The sequence below is a fragment of the Sinohyriopsis cumingii genome, chromosome 1 (assembly GCF_028554795.1).
Source record: "Sinohyriopsis cumingii isolate HCF-2022 chromosome 1, ASM2855479v2, whole genome shotgun sequence".
Taxonomy (NCBI): Eukaryota; Metazoa; Mollusca; class Bivalvia; order Unionida; family Unionidae; genus Sinohyriopsis; species Sinohyriopsis cumingii.
In genome coordinates, this window is record NC_142961.1 from 192700842 (window position 1) to 192724055 (window position 23214).

The 23214-nt window shown below is 39.2% G+C and overlaps 1 protein-coding gene across 1 annotated transcript in view; it reads left to right on the forward strand.

Annotated features, from left to right (window-relative positions):
- LOC149808599 (uncharacterized) overlaps positions 1–23214 on the forward strand; it is an 85010-nt gene that overhangs the window by 16816 nt on the left and 44980 nt on the right. Inside the window, exons 4-10 of the mRNA XM_089979778.1 lie at positions 212–411; positions 1216–1254; positions 1743–1918; positions 3311–3465; positions 12149–12333; positions 12924–12980; positions 14716–14900. Coding sequence (XP_089835904.1) covers positions 212–411; positions 1216–1254; positions 1743–1918; positions 3311–3465; positions 12149–12333; positions 12924–12980; positions 14716–14900 — 997 coding nt within the window. The remainder of the gene's footprint in view (positions 1–211; positions 412–1215; positions 1255–1742; positions 1919–3310; positions 3466–12148; positions 12334–12923; positions 12981–14715; positions 14901–23214) is intronic.

Here is a 23214-nt window from a genome sequence, read left to right on the forward strand (position 1 = left end):
GATCATTTTAGTTTTGGACTTTTTCCTGCATGATAATTAATTTTTACAATGGATACTGAGATTACTAAACGTTCTACCTGTAGGTGAGTTATAGAACCGATGATTGAACTTTAACCTGGTAAAAACTGCATCTATATCCTTCTGAAGAGTCGGTATTTATGTCTGTTTGAATTATCGTAACGATCAACTGATTTTGTGTTGCGTATTTCAGTGAATCGACCCAAAGACTGGCGATCGAGACAGAAACAGTCAATACAGCGCCTGACTGTGAAAGTGTTGCTGGGTTTATCATTGCAGTAGACAAAAGCTATACAGGAATGTTGTGCAAAAACGTTTATCTTCCGGTAAATTCATCCATTCAACCCTACTTCCGGTACTCATGGAAAGGAACTGTTGGGAAGTTTGCAACTGGTTAGTTTTTGGATTTTGTATATGAAGATACCCTGAACACTTTTCACCACACCAACATATATAAATGAATGATGAATAGAAACTACAATCACAGCAATAAATACGGTCACAGAACGCTCCGAAAATATTATGACTTTTTGTCCATTGGTATAGTCGTATAGTAAACAAATTGGCCCAGGGATCTCTTTCAAGCCAATTATATGATACCTGTGTACTTGCTTTTTTAAATACTTAGGTACTTGTATAGTCGGTGTCTCGGAATAGTTATCAAACAAGAAAAAAGATCATATCAACATCAGCATTATATTATTATTTTTATTATTATTATTATTATTATTATTATTATTATTATTTACTAAAATAGCATTATCATTTGAGAGCACATGACAGTCTATACAACTCAGCCCTTAATTTTTGTATTTTGTTTAAAAATATGCATGGAGAATATAAAACGTAATTATTCATACTAGGTTTATTAATTTGGTATTTTATCTACTTCTTCTAAGTTGAATTAAATTTAATATTGTCAATAATCATCACATGAAGTATCAATTACAATAAATGTTGTTTAAACATGACAGGAAGTTTGACAAATCGTACATTTTATTGTATGCTTCTGTACCACAACCTAGAGTTAAGGGGAGTTAACTACAATAAAAGAATTTAAATCATGTCCTTTATAATCTCCCACAAATTGATGATTATGAAATACTAGTTGCACATCATCAGTTGTCCATTTTATAACATCAGCACAGACAATTTATACAGTCTTATTTTGGTTGGTTAATTTTTAAATAATTTCAGACCTGGAATACGCCGATAGTGTTGCCATTTTTGTACAAGGTAGGAGAGCTTTCTATATTTTTTTTTTTTTTGTTCATACAGCTGTTATTTATTCCAGTCGTATAAGTTTATTCTATTGATTATTGAAATGTGCATTTATACAATAACCGGAGTCCAACTTTCCCGTGGCAATAAAATATGTTTCAAACAGTAACCTGCTTTTCACTAACACCATTACAACACATCTAAAAGGTTACGAATTCAGAGCATTTTATTTGATGGTGTAAAGTATGACGGACATTATACCTCAGTTGTTTGCACAAATTTATAATGATTTTTGTTCGTCTTTTGTGTAAAGTTAAACACTGAAATTTGCGATTTTTTTACTTCCGTTACTTTTGTAAAACGGCAATCAGTTTGAATCGAGTTTGTGTGTGTCAGAGAGAGAGAGAGAGAGAGAGAGAGAGAGAGAGAGAGCACATGTTTGTTTGCATGTATGCATGCAAAACAGAGTATTACAATGAAGCAGTTTATACTTTCTTTCCAAGTGTGGGATATGGCGCTGAAAGGGGTATCTGGTGTAGATGGTGCTCTATACTCACTCTGGCTTTCAAATGACGTAAAAGAAGACAACAACACAGCAGCGAAGACTTTAACCATAGTCCCGTCCCTCACATACAAATCAGGACTTGTCAATAACTGGAGCTTCTATAACATTGATATGGTATTAATATTTATATATTTAGATTACCATATGATTTGAATTTCGAAGATGCATCTGATTGTCTGTGTCTTGTGTGCTGGCATTATAAAAAACCTGTTGCAAACGATAAGCATAATGTATGGTGTTACGACCATATGGTCTTAAACAAAGTACCAGAAATGAGCCAAAACATACAAGTTCTTTAAACTTCAACAAATAATTTATGTCTCTAAAATATAAAGTGAAAAAAGGAAAGGAAAGTAACTTTCTGTCTTGTGAATTAAATGCTAAATAGTCATAGAATTTCTAACACTAGTCCCAATGATTAAAGTTCTAAACAAATTTAGTAATATTCCAATAAATCCAATGCTGGAAGTGTTCATGTGCCTGTGATGGCCTTAATAGTAATGACGTGCCAACAGTTTTTTGCTGAATCACAATAGTAATATCCAAAAATTATATCCTTGTTCAGATTTCACTATAAATCCAAGTCTTTGTTTCCAAGAATATTGTTTAGATGAACACACTTTGTGTTTACAGTGAATAAACAACTTGAAAAAACAAATTCCAACCCAAAGAAAATACTGGACACAACAATAAGACTGGTTTCAGGTTCAGAATTATTGCAGGAATTAATAATCTTTCAAGGAAACACGATTTTATACTCGTCTACCTGACCAATGTCACAATTAGTATTTTCAAAAAAGATATATTACTTTTCTACCCTGTAATTATTGATATAAAAATAAATATAATCCATGGTTTTCTCTATATAAATGTTTGCCTGAACACTCCAGAACGATTGGGTTTAATTTCTTTCCCTGTACTCCTCAAAATGGTTGAACACATTAAAACAAATAAAAAATAAATTCCTGAGTCCTCCTGTCTGTTATTAGATCGTACATTTGTGCCATCTAGATAGTTTACAAACTCTCTTTAAATCTGTAGAATCTTGTCGTCCAAAATGGAAACAAAAGAAATAGCGTTACAAACTTTAAATCTAGACAATCCACTCATTCAACATAACGTGATAATCAGTGTCTGCAGCTTTAGTGAAGGAGTGAAAAAATCGACTTTATCGAAATGGTCGTAAAACACAAATGAAGCTAACAATATAATTCGTTCCTTTAGCTTCTCCCTCAGGTGATACCTCAGTGGAACGGACAGACTCAAACGTTCCGCGCGTGAACACCACATATTGAATAGTATTCGGTCGATGTGCTAGCGATAAAGTCGCTGAATGTTATTTTCCATGCAACCAGGATTATCTAGTAGTTTAACGTATATTTAGTCACGGACATTTACAATATTCCTGTTCTGTTTCAGGAATTGTCATTGTTGTTATTATCTGAGTTTAATCCATCTCACGTACCATTTACCTTGTGTACAGGCAGGTATAACTTTTCTTTGAAGGTGAAATATGCTATGTTTAAAAGTGGTCTGGAAAAAGCCTACGTTGTCTTCAATGGAATCAACACCAACCAGACGTCTTGGTTTTCAAATGACAAGATTTTGTTCTCCTCATACGACGATATATTCAACACGAAGACTGAATGTTCCATTTTAGGGTAAGATTACATCACTCGTACAATGATATATTCAACGAAGACTGAGTATTCCATTTTGTGGTAAGATTACATGACTCGTACAATGATATATTCAACGAAGACTGAGTATTCCATATTAGAGTAAGATTACATGACTCGTACAATGATATATTCAACGAAGACTGAGTATTCCATATTAGAGCAAGACTGCATTACTCATACAATGATGTATTATGTATTCAACACGAGGACTGAGTGCTCCTTTTAGGGTAAGACTACATGACTGAGACCTATAGACAGCAAGTTTGTGTAAAATCATGAATGCTCACGCGATATCTTTGGTAGAAACTGGGTAATCACACGGATAATAGAAGAAAAAAGCTGATGTCCACTATCTTTGTAACTCTGGCACTAAATCATCCAGGTTGTGTTATTTTCTTTTTCCCAGTACCCAGTGGTCTTGAACTATCTCCCACTACCAAAGGGTCTGGCAACTATTTTCCAGTACTCAGTGGTCTGGGAACTGTCTCCCAGCACGCAATGGTCTGTGAACTATCTCCCAGTACTCAGTGGTCTGGGAACTGTCTCCCGATACCGAATGGCATGGGGGCTATCTTCGTAAATATGGGAGTGGGTGGGTCTGACGAGACACTGTTTTCGTCAAAGGTATTTTCTTGACCAAAATTCAGATTAATACAATAGAAGGTGAAATAATGACGTATTTGAACATAATTGTGTATACTAAATATCATTCATAATTTTGCATAACTATTACGGACTTTGTTATTTATATAGCCACATCCCCATTATTCCTCTGAAGAGGATTCCACTTAAAGACACAAACTAGTCATCTAAAGCTTCTGATAAAACACTGCGATAACTTTATATGTAATATATGTTTGTTTTCTTAATTTTATTTTCCCTTCATTATTTTGCATTGCACATACTACACGAGTGGATTGTTGATGTCTTTTCCAATCATGCTTCTTAATGATATATTCCTCTCTCAAACACTCTTGAATCAATGTTCCCACAGTTGATGATACGAGAGAAGTGTCCTCTTAATTAAAGATTAAAGACTGATAATAACTACGTAATGCCTAGCAGACATAGGGTTTTTCCATTATTTATTTCCTAAATTTACAGCAGATGCAAAAAGAAGTGGATTTCTATCATTGTTAATCAGGAATGAGAACTTTTTCGGCTATACCAAGTCTTGACAGGATTTTAGCAGACCATTCATGAGAAGAGCATAACACACAATCACATTCAACATTAAGACGTGCATGAACATATTCAAGCTACAAACCGACAAGATCAATCGTAGCTAAACTGCATAAATGAAGCAACACAATTTAAGACTTATTTTCATGGGTGCATTTTAAAAGCATGTCTTTAGGCGGAGGGTATTATACTGTGATGTCATTGATCCATTAAATATTCCCTTTTCACATAATAACTTTACTTCACAATAATGTAACTTTGCCAAAATTTGTGGATAGCATGCACATGTGGAAAGAAAGGCGGCTATCTATTTTTGTGTCAAAAGTTCAGAGGTCTAGGTCACTGTGGATGAAGAAAGAAAAATGGTTTTGCACAATAACTTTGACGCATATTTATGGATAGCCCGTACAAAGGGAAAGTAAACATGCCTATCAATTCGAGCTCAAAATGTCAAACATGAAGTTCACTGAGACTAAAGTTGAAAAATGGTTTCTGTACAATAATAGTAGTTATGCATGGCATACCTTGACTAGACATTGTGTTTAATTTGTACTTAGGGTAATAAAATGTGAATCTAAAATCGTGGTTGAAAGGTAGAAGATCAAGGTCACTCGAACTGAAAGAAAAGAAATAGTTCTGCACTATAGAAAGCATGCAAAAATCTTCGTGGAAAGCTTCCACCTAGTGTAAGAACGAAGTCGATTGATTTTCGACTCAAAAGTCCAAAAGTCAAGGTCATTAAGGTAAAAAATGATTTTGCATAATAACTTCAGTTGTAGACAAAGTAATTTGACCAAATCATTTAATGCATGGAAAAGGACTTAAGTTTGGGCTCCAATCATCAAAACTGAATGCCATTGTGGGAAAGGAAAATTAAGTTTTTGATGAATTAATCTTAATGTTTTAATAAATTCCTTGACCAAAATTTCTCAATGGTTTGCACTTAGGGTTAAAATAAATAGCACAATAAAATTTATAGATTCTGGCGTCTGGAGTTCTGTGGTCTTGGACATGGTAAGTCTAATAGGACAATAATGGTTTTTGAACAGTAAAGTTAGCTGAAGACTACATACCTTGACCAAAAGTTCAGGTTATTCATTGGTCATTAACCAGAATCATCCAAGCACTATTGACTCCGATATTAACCGTACTATTAAAAACAGTGGTTAACGCTAATTTGCCGTGTTGTTGGATTATATCATTATCTGATCCCGTAAACATATTTCTCATTCGAATCAAATTACATTAGCAAAATTATCCTGATACCTCGCGAAGCCAGCCCAACTACACGACAACATTTTGTCTTCCCATCTCTCTCTCTCTCTCTCTCGACACACACACACACATACAAAGGGCAATAACTCTAGTCCATTATCATCTCTTGATACCACTAGGTATCGCCAGGTTTTAGCTTCGCTGTTGTACAGACTACATGCCGTACATTTATAGTACAATCCAGACCTTTTTTTGTCCCTATGGGCCCATCCGACTTTCAGTTAGGATTTATTATTGTGCGGATTTATCAATGCAGGACCTATTCTTTATTTTACAATTTCTGCTAATTTTGAGCGAATTGTCACTTGTCGAGACTTCATCTTGTAAGACCACCATCCCACCACGCAATAGTTGACCTTATATAAGGTCATTACGAGTTAGCGTACCTTTGATTTTATTTGCTCACTCCGTCCGTTAGTTACGGAGCTCTTATTAGCCGGATTCTGAAGTGCTAATATATAATTACAGATGATGTTCTGATATAATTATGGTTTAATTATTAACTAAACAGTGTGTATAAGTAATAACAGGGCTAAAAAGTTCCCGATACGACACTTTCATTGATATGCTAGTTGCAACAGTGTTTTAGCGACCAATAATTTCAACACATTACTAGTTTCTCCTTAAGTTTGTATTTTTGTGTCGTTTCAGCAGAATGTCTGTCTGAATGATCCATATGCCGCTTCAGAACATGGAAGTCTACAATGACTCCTGTTTTGTTTATACTGTGTATACACTGTTTCTGATATGCAGCGTCTATAATACGTAGTTGGTGGAAGTGGGCTTACGTTTTAAGAAATTAGTCATCTACTGATTGACAATTTATGGCATTACCTTGCTGGGCACGTACTGATTTGGTAATCTATGTTTTTTTTTTTCTCATCTTGTGTCGTTTCAGGATGAATGTTTACTATACGCAAAACATGAACGTTCTCAGCAATCGTCCTACGGCATGAAAGGGAGTTAAAGAATGAAGAAATCAAGGCTTAACCGACTCATTGGGGATCATTCCACAATTTTAGCCAGCCGACGAGGCTTACGTCCCACCACATGTCCGAGCATGGGCTTCGGGTCTGTGAATCCGGGAGCACGGGGTTCATGCCTGATCCATTCGATCTAACTTCTAATACTGCGAACCTTTACCGACGGGACAGCAGTCACCAGCTGTACCGACATCGCTAACTGTGCAGCCAACACATGCAGTTCAGCCGACATCAGTAGTCCAGACGACACCGGCATTATTACACTGGAGATTTTGATGATAAATCTGTCCGTTCAAGCAGGCTTACAGCTTGTACCAGTGATTTCCGTAGCGTTTGTATAACGTCAGCATATGGGTCAACCACATGCCGTCAACACCTCATCCACTGGATCTAAAGCATATTAAAACCACACCGTCGCAAGCCGTCCAGTTGTTCTAACATGGAGTCGAGCAAAATATAACGTACCGGGATCATAGCGAGATATTCAGATCCGTCCGTGCAACGTACTTTCGGTGACATGCGCTTTCTATGACGGAGATTTCAGTATGAAATTTGGCAGTCCAGTCTGGTCTTTGGAGCGATCGGTACTGGTAATAGCTGGACCGCCTTCTATACTGCCAGCTTCCAGGTGAACCATTCTCCGGACAAACCCGCCTGCATTGTCGGTAGTGCCGGAGATCCCTGTCTTCACTGCTTGTCCACAAGGGATAGATAGTGAAACTTTCATGAGGATGGAATTGAGTCTTCATTCCATCGGTATGTCTTCTCTAGCGCTGCAAGTAGACCCAGTTAGGCCTCGACGCACAGTGCGTGCAATGGAACTCCTTCAAATCAACCATGAAATGGATTGAAGTTAGCTTTTAAGCTGCCATCAAGGAAAATATCTTTTCCGGGTGTTGGCTACTTCACAATGCCATCATCTTTACCGTAGCTCTAAATAATCGGTAGATCTCGGTGAGAAAGAAGAAACGGACTTACGGCGACAGACGCCTTCAGAACCGATCTTGCGGCACATGACAAGAATGTAGTAGACGTTCATATGTACACCCATCAGTTTATTTAGAGCGGACAGATCTGTTCCAATTCCCGTCAGAGCTGGGTAGGGATGTTGGTGCAGACATCCGTCAACAGCTATGCTCTGGAGAACACGATCAAGATTGCTAGGGTCGTTGACCAATGCTGCTCAACATACCATAACCAACTCTTTGACGGGTTCGGCCAGTGTACACTTGATACGACGTGTCGTATGTGTGCGATTCCCCTTGCTCCGACCTTATCATGCCCTCCCCTTCCAGATTACCCTGCTCAGGTTACAGTTACGTAGGAGGAAAAATAGGGGAAGCTCGGAGGCAGCAGCTCAGGAAGTTCCACTCTACATCGGCATTCAACCCACATGGGTGTTTGGAACCCCCAGTCCACGTCATTGGGAAGGGATACTCAGCGGCCTCAAGACAGGAAATCTCCATACACGTTCACCATCATCAATTCATAGGATGCAATCGGACAGTGGCGGTTTGAAACTGATTTTTGAATTAACTGGATATCCCTTATTCCTCAGAAGATAGATGGGAGGTGGGGGTGCTGATTCATGTCATTCATAGGGGCTTCGGATTTAGTTCTTCAGCAATTCCCTCTCCATTCATCTGGACTACACGGTCAGATCGGAATATATATACCTTTCTACAACAGGAGATACGGTCGCTCATACAACAATGGCACTACAGCTGTTGAAGTGACCACAATTCACAGCGTTTTAATCAAGGCTGTTTTCTTTTCCGAATTCAAACAGCAGATTGAGGTCTACTATCGACTGAAGCTATCTCACGGAATTCAAAATGGAGATGGCGAGGTCGATCTGCCTCTCTCCTCAGACGAGGCAGGTAAGCCGTCATTCAAGATCTGACAAACGCATGCTTTTATGTCCCTAGTCACCCCGTCCCTCACAAGCTTCTCCATTTCGCTTACCGTCACAATGTTTATCAATTGACTTTGCTTCCCTTTGTCATCAACATCAGGTCCTCGTCTTTTACTCATGCTTCGTCTCCCTGTTGCAGCTGACGTACTGTACTGTACTGTACATCAACGTCAGCGTACCTGGCCGGCATCCTACAGAATCACATGGTAAATTCTATCCTACTCCAATCTTCAGTCTCTTCCAGATCATCTAGACCGTTTAACGTACTGGGAATGTCAGACCTCCGTCCATCCCAGAACTTCCGTCCATCCCAGAACTTTGTCCAGTCTGGGTATGGAGTTCTTAACCAACCGGAATCTGGTGCGCAATTGAGTTTGCGTTACCAGAATTGTTGAACACGTCAAAGACTTGGATTTCAGTGGATGAGTTTTGCACCTCTTCTACTTATTATACGGCAATGGACGTAATCCTGCTTGGCCGGCTTTTTATGCGCCTTGCCATCACATTGGTGCTCCGTTTTATGTCCTCTTAATCAAACTATCATGCTTATTCCTGCGTCAGAAATGAAGGCTGTCCAACCAATATATGGTGGTGGTCTATCTTCTCAAATACGGGGGCACCAATTCACTGACATGTGTTTTCTGATTTGCCATGTATTACTTGGCTGCAACCATCTCCATATCAACATAAAACTCAGACACATTCACGGCAGCAGAGGTGGTCACATCCTTCACACGAAATGGTCCCCGCATCAATCGATCTTCATTCGGATTTGCGCATTTCGAGGGTATCCGGTGCTTGACCTCTTGGTAACGAGGTAGTATCAGAAACCACCCACCTTTATCTCTCCAGTTCCAGTCCCAAACGCTTGGGCTGTGAATGCAAGGTCACATGGGATGGGTCATAGGCCTTTGCCTTCCCTCCCTCGGCGCTGATACTAAAAATAACCCAGAAGTTACGGGGTCAGAATGGCAAGATGATTCTGATAGCCCCTCTCCGATGAAATAAATCCTGGCTCACCGTTCTACTCGTTCTAGCGATAGTACACCCATGATTATTCCGGCCAACCTGAATCTTTTCCAGCACCCACTGTCACGGGTGGTCCTTCCTCACCGGACCTCCCCCTTATTTTGCTTGCTCGGCTCTTACCAGGACAGCCTTGCGAGAAAATAATTAAAACTTACGATTGGGGAGATAATCTGGAGCGCAATAAGGCTTGCGAGTGGATGTGGCGTGTGCTTAGGGACTGGTGCCAGGTCTATCACATCGTCTCATTGCGTCCTTCAGTCGCTCAGTTGGCCGATTTGTTTCTTCGTCTTTTTTAGGAGAAAGAGTTGGCCCCGATCACTATCAAAGGCTATCGATCTATGATATTGGACACATTCCGAGATGATGGTAGATATGACATTGGGCATGACCTTTAAGATATTTTAGCTAATTTTGATCTTCAGCGACCAAACTCCATAACATAGTTTTCCAAATGAAATTTCTCCTGAGTTCTAACATGGCTGAATCCAAGCAAGTTTGAGCCTCTCGCCCACACTTCGCTAAAGTTTCTACAATACAAACATTTTTCCTGATAGCTATAGCTTCTGCATGCAGGGTCAGTGAGCTACATGCCAAATAAGTCGACCCGAACTATTTTCAGTTCAGATCGGATGGGTTCGGTAGTCATCCTAAAACAAACCAGGCTTCGTAGCCAAAAACAGGTTAGCGTTCGTCGGTAACAAACGAGTTGTCATCCACCCCCTACCTTCCACGGACAAGTTGATAGCAGCAACCATCTAAGGTCATGTCCGTACCCACAGGCACTACATGAGATGCTCAGAGGCAAAGTTTGCCACGCGCAAACGCCTCTTCCTCGGAACCCCGAGTGGCCGAGTGGTCTAAAGTGCTCTCCGTTACGGATCACTGCCATCTCACCTCTGTATGTGTGGGTTCGAGTCTCGGATTCAGCCACTGTGGGTATGTGAGAAAGCTTGCCAGTAGCTTCTTTCCGAGGTTTTCCCGGGTTCTTCCTCCACCATTAATACTGGCCGCCATGTATAGCCTATCGTGTGCTGACAAATGGCGTTAAAACCCCACAACAACAACAACAACGCCTCTTCCTCCCCGTAAAGGCCGGAACACAGGAATCACTCCTCAAACCCTTGCATTGTCGCTCCATGAAGATTAAGATTACAGCTAATCAAAACAGAGTCATCGCTGCAAGCCTAGCTTAATGTTTCGATCCGAGATGTTGTAGAAACTGTTTGCTTGCCTGCAAAATCAACCTTTCCTGAGTTTTTACCTCGAGATTTAGATTGCAGAGACAAACTTTTGACCTGGTAGGGGTAGGTCCAGTATCAGCAGCACAGACGGCCCCCAGACCGAAACAATCAATCTACACATCTTGTTAGCTAGATTCACCAGTGAAACGTTTTGTAGGTGAGAAGATCTCATCTTCATCTTCCCAACCATATATAAGAGTCCCAGGTCAAGGGATCCCGGTCTGTATTGGTTGTGCCATTAGGAGAATGGGTTATCTTTCATTGGGTGAATTCAGCCACTTATGCTCAGAAAAATACGCGAGGTAGACGTCGGATGTTTAGCATCCTTCCTCATCTTTCTTATTCTCCTAATGTAATGTGATTGGGGAACGTATTTGAAGGAGAAATCAAATTTTTAAGTAAATTCTGTTTCTCTGAGAATACTTACCCAATCATATTACTTACACATCCTCTCAACCACCCCGCCATGCGATCATCCTCGCTAGTATCTCTCTCATCTTAAAACTTGGGACACCTGGTAATGGTAAGGCTAGGCAATGGACAAGAATTATTGCCTTTTATATACGATTTTTTGTCTTTTAGTATTGCTGGAGTCGCTAGTTAGCAGGCTAATATTCCTAGTATAATGTGATTGCGTAGGTATTCTAGGAGAAACCTAATTTACTTAACAATTTGTTATTTCCACCAGTGCTTTTAAAAGCGTGCATCGAAACTGATGATACGTCCTGTAAAATTATTTTTTGTTTGCATCTTGCTCTTTCTATCGCTTCAAGCTTACATAACCGAAAATAATGAATTGATCTTCCACTGATTTTTCACGAATTAATTGTTTTGTCCTGTGCGTCGAAATATATATATTAAATTATTATGAGCTCTACTCGTAACCTTTCTTTACAAATAAAACTGATTACTGTAACTGAGATAAGAAAACAAGACTCTCCTGTATACGCATCTTTAGACGTCAGAGGCAGAAACATCCCAAAGTTGCATGTCACAAAATGAAACAGGTAGTAATTTAATATTTGCCCTTATTTCAGTGATGGTATCAGAAGATGGGCAATACACAACGCACAAAATGTTGGTTGCACAGATGACAAAAGTTGGATGGAAATTCTAGATGATAAAAATGCCACTGAAGGGTGTTCCTGGGACAAGGACATTTCTTTGAGCAAACCGTACTTCCTGTATAGCTCTAACCCTGTGGCTGTCTTTTGTGAAAGTGGTATGGCATTAATTGGCCTTTGTTTTGAAATTCAAATTCTGTTACTCTCTTTCTTTGAACCATCTGTATCTTTCTTTCTTTCCTTACTAAGATGTTAAATTTGTTTACATAATACATTGTTTTAATTACAAATTATCCATAACGTAAATTTCCGAATCTCGAAAAGGCTAAACCAAGCTGTCAGAACTGCTCCTAGACTTTATACAGCCAGTACTTCTCTGTTGCCACAAATTTACGGTTTTTAAACTACATAGCGCCTTATATTCAAATTTTCTGTTAGCAATTCAAATCGATAACTTGACAAATTCATTATTCCGAAGCGCCAAATATGAACAAATAGCATTATGGAACTAATGTCTTCAGAATGATATTAGTCAACTTAAAAGTAAACTAAACTTTGACAGCTTTTGAACTTAGTAAAATTGTTAGCCATAGAGGTGATTATGGTTATTTTTATCTATAGTGTAATTTGCAGCGGATCGAGTACTGAAAAGTGGAATGGTATGATTCTTCTCTTTTTCTCTTTCACATGATGTAATTTCATTTACAGTAGAAAAAAACCCTAAGAAATTAAATGTTTTACTTTTCAGGGGGGTACAGGAATCCAGATTTTACAAATGCAGAGGTTATGGGCATCTTTGTGCATGGTAATGTAGTAGGTGTATTCCTACATGCAGTATATTTTTCATTTCATGGTAATGTAGTAGGTGCATTCCTACATGCAGTATATTTTTCATTTCATGGTAATGTAGTAGGTGCATTCCTACATGCAATATATTTTTCATTTCATGGTAATGTAGTAGGTGCATTCCTACATGCAGTATATTTTTCATTTCATGGTAATGTAGTAGGTGCATTCCTACATGCAGTATATTTTTCATTTCATGTGCATTCCTACATGCAGTATATTTTTCATTTCATGGTAATGTAGTAGGTGCATTCCTACATGCAGTATATTTTTCATTTCATGGTAATGTAGTAGGTGCATTCCTACATGCAATATATTTTTCATTTCATGGTAATGTAGTAGGTGCATTCCTACATGCAGTATATTTTTCATTTCATGGTAATGTAGTAGGTGCATTCCTACATGCAATATATTTTTCATTTCATGGTAATGTAGTAGGTGCATTCCTACATGCAGTATATTTTTCATTTCATGGTAATGTAGTAGGTGCATTCCTACATGCAGTATATTTTTCATTTCATGGTAATGTAGTAGGTGCATTCCTACATGCAGTATATTTTTCATTTCATGGTAATGTAGTAGGTGCATTCCTACATGCAATATATTTTTCATTTCATGGTAATGTAGTAGGTGCATTCCTACATGCAGTATATTTTTCATTTCATGGTAATGTAGTAGGTGCATTCCTACATGCAATATATTTTTCATTTCATGGTAATGTAGCAGGTGCATTCCTACATGCAGTATATTTTTCATTTCATGGTAATGTAGTAGGTGCATTCCTACATGCAATATATTTTTCATTTCATGGTAATGTAGTAGGTGCATTCCTACATGCAGTATATTTTTCATTTCATGGTAATGTAGTAGGTGCATTCCTACATGCAGTATATTTTTCATTTCATGGTAATGTAGCAGGTGCATTCCTACATGCAGTATATTTTTCATTTCATGGTAATGTAGTAGGTGCATTCCTACATGCAATATATTTTTCATTTCATGGTAATGTAGTAGGTGCATTCCTACATGCAGTATATTTTTCATTTCATGGTAATGTAGTAGGTGCATTCCTACATGCAATATATTTTTCGTTTCATACAGTAGTCTCACAACTTAATATAAAATTAGGTACTCATTCTTTCAGAATTGATATCACATATACAAACTATTTAACATGTACAAAGTCTTGTGTTAAGCATATGTGTTTGTGTGTGTGTGTGTGTGTGTGTGTGTGAGAGAGAGAGAGAGAGAGAGAGAGAGAGAGAGAGAGAGAGAGAGAGATAAAGAGAGACAATCAACCTATTAAATTCTGTGACTGATAAATTAAATACGTGCCGCTGTTTGCTCATGTATATAATGACTGTCGCTGCTAAATGGCCACTAATTGGATGACACTCTTTACTTCATTATGAGATTCAGTCTGAAAGCAGAAGAAAATGTAGTGATCGTCCATGAAAAAAGAGGCCACACTCAATACCGTTATGTAGTTGTTTTTGGAAACAGGCTATAGCATGTAAGCGAACTTCCGGCACTCTAGAATAGTATGCTACATTTTTGACAATGTTTAAGTGCACAATAACGGGTAAAACTTGCTCATTTATTTTATGTGTCTTAATTCTGTACTGAATAAAGAGAGTCAGAAATAAAATACTAAGCTTATACCATAAGTTTATTCTGTAATTATCATACATCAGGAGGAAGACTGGTGTTTAAGGTATCCGATGGGGGAAACGTATCTCCAGCTTCCGATTTATACGCATTGTGGACCGGCAACTTTACATTGAATGAAGATGACTCTGACGCCTTTAGCTTCAAAAGAGGATCCAAGACCCTTAAGTCAAAAATCGTGAATGAGTGGGATAACTATTACATACGTGGGGTATGTCTTATTGTTGTATATTTGTCGGTATTTTTTTCTAATGATTGCTGTGGAAACTTATATTAAATAGTTACTGGAGTAGAGTCTGATCAAATAGTCCGTATTTCATTCATAGGCACATTTCATATTTAGCCAGCGTCTTACGTTCTCCACTGTTATATCTTATTCTCTCAGCTGTTATATCTCGCCAGTGTCTTATGTTCTCAGCTGTTATATCAAGCCAGCATCCTATACTCTTAGATGTTAAATCTAGCCAATATCTTATGTTTTCATCTATTTTATCTTATATGTGTGACACTCACAAGTTCCCAGCTATGTTAGCTGGTAACCTTGGATATGTTCCCCCATACGGCCGAAAGTTTATATACCAATTCATATGTTTATGTATCCCCCCATAGGTCTGTAGTGTTGTTTTACCGTAAAAAATAAAAAAGAATTAGGATGAAAATATCTTTAAATGTTTTGGAAATGGGGTTTATCTTTTTTTCCTAACATTTTTCTTGGTGCTTGTCGGGGTTCCCATCTGGTTTCCCGACTTTCCCGAAGTTTAAATGTTAAGATTATGGTTGGTGTACTTCCCGCCAGGGCCAGATGCTTAAGGCCGGTTTCCTTCCCCATGTTTCTCATTTGTGATCCTTGGCCGGAAGATTTCCATACTGTCCTGATTTTGCTATGTGTTCAGTGCTTTACAGTTTAAGATGATGCTCTGAGCAGCAGAGAGACTGGGCCCACCAACTATTTCGTTTCAACAGAACCCCTATCAAAAACATTTCTGATAGAAGTTCTTATTTCACAAAATAAACCCTTCTATCCAGAAACTATGATGACTAAATCCTCTTTTCTGGCTAGAAGGGTTATTTTGACAGCGATAACTCACTATAAAAAAAAGTTTCTTCACGGGGGGGGGGGGGGGGGGCACGACGACGACGTTGGTGGCTCAGTCTCTCTGCTGCTATGTTGTTTGCGTTTTCGTTGTAAAATAATTTTTAACTAAATAGTGTATCAGTGGAATTAAAAATTCGGGTTAACAATAATGGCCAACATCGGAGAAGCACATTCTGCTAGACTAGCTCGAGAGCGACTAGCGGCGATTGAAAAATTTCTTCCTGTGCGAGATAGTGTAAGACAAAAATTACAGCAACGACAGCAAGCACAGGAAGGTTTCGCAACGACCACAGGGGAATTATTTAAACCTATCACTGCAGTCACTGGAAAGGTTTTAACTGCTATCAAAGGAAGAACTCCTGAAGAGGCTGCAATTGAGGGTGGAAAACCAGAGCAGGGTTTGCTTCAAGCAATAAAACAACTTAGTGAACAACAAGTAGCAGCCGCAGCTGATCCAGGTGCAGTAGGTCCACTTGCAACTGTCAAGGAAACATTTATTAAAAAATTTACCGAAGATGGTATCGACGAAATAAGAAATATTCCACTGAGTAACGAAGATGAGCTTAAAGAGTTTTCTGTTTGGATCGTCAAAAATTATCATCGCAGACATGAATTTCTAAAACCAGAAGCTGCTAAGGGCATGTCTCAAGGTGAGTGGGCTGATTATGTGTATAAAATAAATCGAGGCCTTCCCCGAATATTAAAAGGTGATGATACTTATAATTATATAAAAACAGGTATAATTGGGTATAATAAATATCTGAAAGATCGAGCAGAAAAAATAAAGGAAGATAAAAGAATCGCGAAAATGCAAGCGAAAGAAATGCAAAAGAAAGTTACCGCAGAGAGAGATCAATCACCGCCACCTGAACCACCTAAACGAAAAGGAAGACCTAAAAAAGAGAAACCAGCGCCGTCTTACTCTGATCTTCCAGAGGGGGATGTTTTTGAAGAATTGAAGTTGGAACCTAAAACCGGGTCTGGTTTTATTTCCTGCCCTGATAATATCATCAATGATGTATCACGGCTAGAAGTTCTCATCGGAGGAAAACGTGCCGGAAATAACTCACCGGAAATAATTAATGAAGCGGCTGATATCTGTCAGCGACTATTTCGCGGCGGCATCATGGATACTCACATCTATCGAGAACTTATTGATGAACTCGTGGACAGCGACTGAAAGTCGCCACGACTAAAATGTCCCTGACGTTTTCAAAGTCGCCGCGATTGAAAGTCGATTAGAGAAATAACTAATTAAATAAAATGATCATACATGACTCTCATCATATGACCCGACGAGAGAGAGTGGTAAATTCGCGATATCCTGTTTACAGTGCATATTATGCAGATGGACTTGGAAATGTTGTTCAAGGATTGTTTACAAGAATAGCTCCAAAGGCGGGACCAATTGCAAAACAATTATCGTCAAAAGCTATTGATGTTATCAAAGACAAAGCTTCTGGTGTAATCGGTGAAGCCGCCGGTAAAGTGTTCACGGCGATCAAGGACAGACTATCACGATTAATACGCAGAAAGCCTCCGCCGGTAAAATTACCAAGCACCGCGGATATGCCTGCAAATGTTAGCAAAATAATAAATGAAACTGCGAATCAAAAACTAGCGTCACTGATACCTTCCAAAGAAATAGAAAAAAATATAGCTTCAAGTTTAGTAGCGGGAAGTGGTCTTCGTTTTAGATAATAATGTATTACAATAAGATGTTTCAACGCATATCCAACGTAGCATTTGATATGGTTAAACCAGTCAGAAAGGATGAATCCTTGCGCGATTATCAATTGTATTCTTATGATGCAAAAACACCTAACGCGCCGGGGAGAATTGAGTTTCAAATTCATGATACAAGTAGATATTTTCTGCCTTGTGAGGCTTTTATTGAGGTCACAGGTAGAATCTTAAAAGCGGATGGTACTGGATACGGAATAGGCGATCGTGTTGGTTTTGTTAATAATGGTGTGATGGCGTTATTTAGCAAAGCCACATACTCGATTGATGGAAAAGATATTGAGTCGTGTTTGGATAATGTTGATGTTGCCACGACAATACTTGGTCTTGCAAGATATTCTGATGATTACACAAGATCAGCTGGTCCAACAATGATGTTTGTAAAGGACACGTCTGATCATCCCGAAAATAGAAATGTAACGATGAACGGGGCGGGGGATGCAGTTGCATCCATGAACGAAAATTTCAACTTGGGTTTTGCCGCGCGTCGAGCGATGCTGAGCGGCGACGAATAGTTTTCCTGTGCAATTCCGTTATCTCATATTTTTGGATTTTGCAGAAATGTCCGAAAGGTTATATTTGGTGCCAAACACACAGTAACGCTTGTCAGAAAAAACTTTGATAATGATGCAACATGGAGAGCTGCTGGAGTTGATCCTGGTAAAGTAGAGTTAAGAAAACTATCTCTGTGGATGCCAACAATGTCTCCATCAATCGCTGAAGAACAAAAATTACTTTCTTTTATGGATCAAGGTGGAAAATCGTTGTTATCATGGTTAGCATTGACAACAGATAGTACTTCTATCAACGCTCCTGGACTATTCACGTGGCAGTTGGGATCACAACAGGGAATATCAGCAGCGCGACATATATTTATCGCGTTTCAGGCAAATTCTAGAATAAATAACCAGGAAGCAACTCCAATGATATTTGACACATTGGGAGTTTCTGAAGTTTCATTAAGAATAAACGGACATCAAGAACCCGTTGAGGATATTAATCTAAATTTTGAAAGAAATGATGTTGCACGGGCATATTATCAATTGATGTCTTATGATGGGCGTGATCAAAACGTCGACACTGGGCTGCAGATATCCCAGCGTGATTTTACAACGTTGTATCCGATCTATTACTTTTCGTTGGAACATTTGGATTTATTCAGAAAATCTGTCGTTGATATAGTTATTCGGGCTCGCCTGGCTCAAGTACCAGCTGCGGCACCACCACTTCCTGGAGGTGCTAGAGCAATCGCGGTCATACTTTCCGATAAAGCAATGTTGCTTGAAGGTGCTGGCGGCCGAATGAGAGTCATTGATGCACCAGTAGAAAACCTGTAGGTTTTCCAAAAACTTGTAACATTGTTTTAATAGCGCAATTAGATCAACATCGTATTAAATAAAATGTCATACAGTCATGTTAATGTGTCACTGACTCCTGGTCAGGTGAAGAAATTACAATCGAAAAACGCGAGCACATGTGGGACATCAATAACGTTAAAACATGATCAGCTAGCGGGTGGTTCAAACAAGCTGTCATTGACTAAAACTCAGCTAAAACATTTCAACAGCGCGAAGCAGGGTAAGACTGGAGTTCGACTTGATCTCTCTCATGCCGCGGTCAAAGATATGGTCAAAAAAACTGGCGGAATACTTCCATTTCTTCCAATAATTGCCGCAGCACTAGCACAAGCAGCAGCCGCAGCAGCAAAGGCAGCCGCGTTAGGAGCAGTTGGAACCGCTGCTGGAATGGCACTAAAGAAAGCCACCGGGAAAGGATACAAAAAAAAGGGATCCGGTCTAAGACTACCGGGAACTCCGGCGTCATGGTACCCAAAAAGGTTTTGAAAACACTTCCAGAGACGCAGTCTCCGTTGAGCAATTTTGATTTACTTGATGCTGCCTCACGGTTACGTATAAAGAACTTCAGAGGCGTCTTTATGCGAGATCAATTACCAGCACGACCGAATAATCCAGAAACAGGAATTATTAATCTCGACAACAAGGAAGGTCCTGGAACTCACTGGGTTGCTTACGCGATCGATCCGCGTGGAATTATCTATTTTGATTCGTACGGGCTAGCACCACCAGTTGAGTTTCTCAGGTACGTCCAAAGATTTTCCAACATTCCATTTTGGCAGTCAACGTTACGAACACAAACACAGACTGATCCTCCGATATGCGGTCGTGAAGTATTAAATGTTCTTTCCGCGATAACAAAACACCCAAAAACACCCAAAAACTCCTCCTCACAGGGTCGTGCATGAATACACGTTGAAATCACATCTGTGATTTCCGATGTGATTTCCAAATTTAAACAACCCCATAACAGGTAACTATAATACTAAACAGCGGAACCGAAGAAATATTTATACTTGAAGCCGCAGACAAGAAATTAACCGCAACATCCTACTGGTGGTGTTTGGAATTCGTCGCAGAAACGCCTCAATTGGTTACCCAGTGATTTAGTCACAATGAATAATAATAAAAATGAAATCAGCATCAACGACAACATTAGATGCAATACCGGTATGATCAGGTACGCGAATGGCAATCAACGTTGAAAAACACCATTGACAGATGCGCAACAAAAATAAAAAAATACAAACGGCGTGTGACCGCGCTCGATATAACAGTGTATTCGGTATCCGCGGTAGTTGCATCCACGGGTGTGCTATTGTCTGCGTTAACTCCGGTAACGACCGCAATCGCGATCACAATCACAATTTCAGCATCAACGACGATCGCAGGAGTTGCTAATATTATCGCGAAAAAAATATCCTCGTGCGCGATAACAAAATTACACGAGTATACGCGGGTAGCCAACGCGGCCAACAGCGCCTACTCGAAATTGTCCTCGTTGATATCATCCAGCCTTGACGATACAATAATATCAGATTCCGAATTCACGCTGATGTCCGGTATATACAACGATTACGAGCGCGCAGCGAATCTTGATTTGAAAACGATGAAGATAAATAATGACGGAGATACTTCAAGAGATAGCCGCAAATACAACTCCGGTAAGGACCACAATGATATCAATATCCTCGACGCAACCAGAATTCAATGTTAATTTTCCAACTGCAATTCCAGTAAGTGAAATCGCGTTGGCACAATTACGAGTATATCACAGTTGGACCAACATCAGGTCGACATCATTTCACGGACAATCGCCGAATAATTCATTTGTATTTTCATATCTGATTAGCGCTGAGGGCACACCAGATTGGAATACTATCATACTTTCTACTGGGAGTTATCAGATCGAAGAAATCAACAAGGAAATACAGCGTCAAATAAAACGTGTCACCGGAAAAGAATCAAAGATCAGCATAACAGCACACGAGCCAACGCTGTCAACGATCATCGAAATCTCAACGCCGGGTTACCACGTAGACATGTATAACAGTTCAATCAGAACAGTATTAGGATGGCCTAAAAATCCACCACCAACACCACCGATACCACCTGCACCCGAAAAGTCTGATTACATGACTGACGCGCAGTCATATCACACAATTACACCGCAATACAAACAACGTCTTGATGAGATCCGCAACGATAATTTACAGGGTAGGATTTTTCCTGTCGCGCGCGGTGTCGATATCATATTTAATTTTACTCGTGAAGACGACACAACACGGGTGCGTGTTGGAGTTGTTATGAATCTGAACGACATCGTTGAGTACCTGAAGGGTATTAATGACGCGCATGGAACGCACCGAGGGTATCTACGGCAACACCTCCAAGAACATATATCCACGGGGAGCACCGCGATGACAGGTTCACGCGGAGAAATTATTAAACAAATTGAGATATTAAAACAACTTGCCGCAGATATGGAGTATATTAACAAGCACGTGGTTCAGGCGGTAATCACCAGCACATCCCCCGATAAACAAAAATTTCTGAGCAAGTACTCGCTGACCGAAGCTGAACTACCGAATTTTAAATTACCAGGATATGTTTCCCCGGTCATCCTACGAAAATTTGTCACTGATATCGTCGATGAATACTTCGATGACATACTTGCACAATGGAAGCGAATACTACCAGAACCCGTTATCTTAGCACACAATAATTCCACAGCGAGCGATGGCCGGCATATTTCTCCGGGCATCGTAGCAATAACTGATGTCGTCGCGGTCAATCTTGTATGTGATGTCATCGATGGCAGTTACAACATAGACACGGCAACATCGAATCACGCCCAGCAAGGGTTTATGCTGTATTCATTTACTCCTAGAGAGCCACCTAGATTTTTGATTGTGCAAGAGCCAATCAATCCAGTATTTCTGCGGTGTCATAATCCGACGCTGACAAGGATGAATTTTAAAGTCACTGACCAACAACATAGACTGTTGGACCTGCGTGGGGAGACTGTTAGTATTAATCTGCTGGTGAAATCGTAAAAAATCTTCGATTTTTTCAAGGACTTTCAATTAATAATATCATATCATAATAATGTCCAAAAAATCTTCGAATTACCAGAAGTATTATGATGATGATGAAAATCTCTCTGACAGTGAAACACAAAGTGTTTCCGACGCTAGCGTAGAAACACAATATGTTTGTGAATCACTAAGTGATTGTGAATCACAAAGTGATTCCGATGATAGCCCCGTTGGCGTTTCCAACGACATCACCATCAGCGACAGCACTGTCATAATAAATTATATTAAATGAACGCGAAAATAATAGTATGTATCAACACGTGAAATGTTCCATCGTTGACAAAAGCGCGCTTGAAGAATTCATCCGAAAAATATTTACCGGAAATCATTTCCCGGGCGTTGTTAAAATAATCATCGATAAGTACGGCAATGATGACTTTTTACTGACAGATTTTCAGCTGAAGCAACTCCGCGAAAACAATATCACGATGATTACTTGTGACGCAGACCAAATCCTCAATGTTGCTCACTCGTGCATTTCACGGGATCATCTCGATAAGATCCTGCAGTGAAAATCCTCTGAAAATATTTTACTTTATACACATTTTTTTTTACCACTGACAATTTCGCTGATTTTGTGGGGTAATTGCTAGTAAAATTTAACAAAACAGACCAAAGTCACGGATTTGATAGGGTAATTGCTAGTAAAATTTAACAAAACAGACCAAAGTCACGGATTTTGTGGGGTATTTGCTAGTAAAAATTAACAAAACAGACCAAAGTCACGGATTTAATGGGGTATTTTGCTATGAAAACTAACAAAATCGGACAGTTGCAGAATTTTACTATAATATTAATTTGAAAATCGAAGATTTTTCACTGACAATTTTCGCTGGTATTTTTGCTATGAAAACCAACGAAATCGGACAGTTGCATAATTTACACAGTAAAAAAAAATATTACTTTCTTTTTACTTTCGATTTCACTTCCAAGTAGTTGACTTCGTCAAGGAAATCAAGGTGAGGTATTTACTACCCGTTGACTTCGTGAATGACTTCGTCATGACTTGACAAAGCTACCATTGACTTCAAAATTCTCTGGATTTTCATCCTTGATTTCATCATCCTTGACGAAGTCAAGGGACATACAATGCTTTAATTTTCTGACCCGATTGTTAATTATCTTCTTTGTTTCATACTCGGCTGCCAGTGCCAGCCTGATCTTTTCGATTGCACGAGACAGTGGAACAAATTCATTTATTTGTGTCTCCGCTACACTGGCTAGCGATTTATA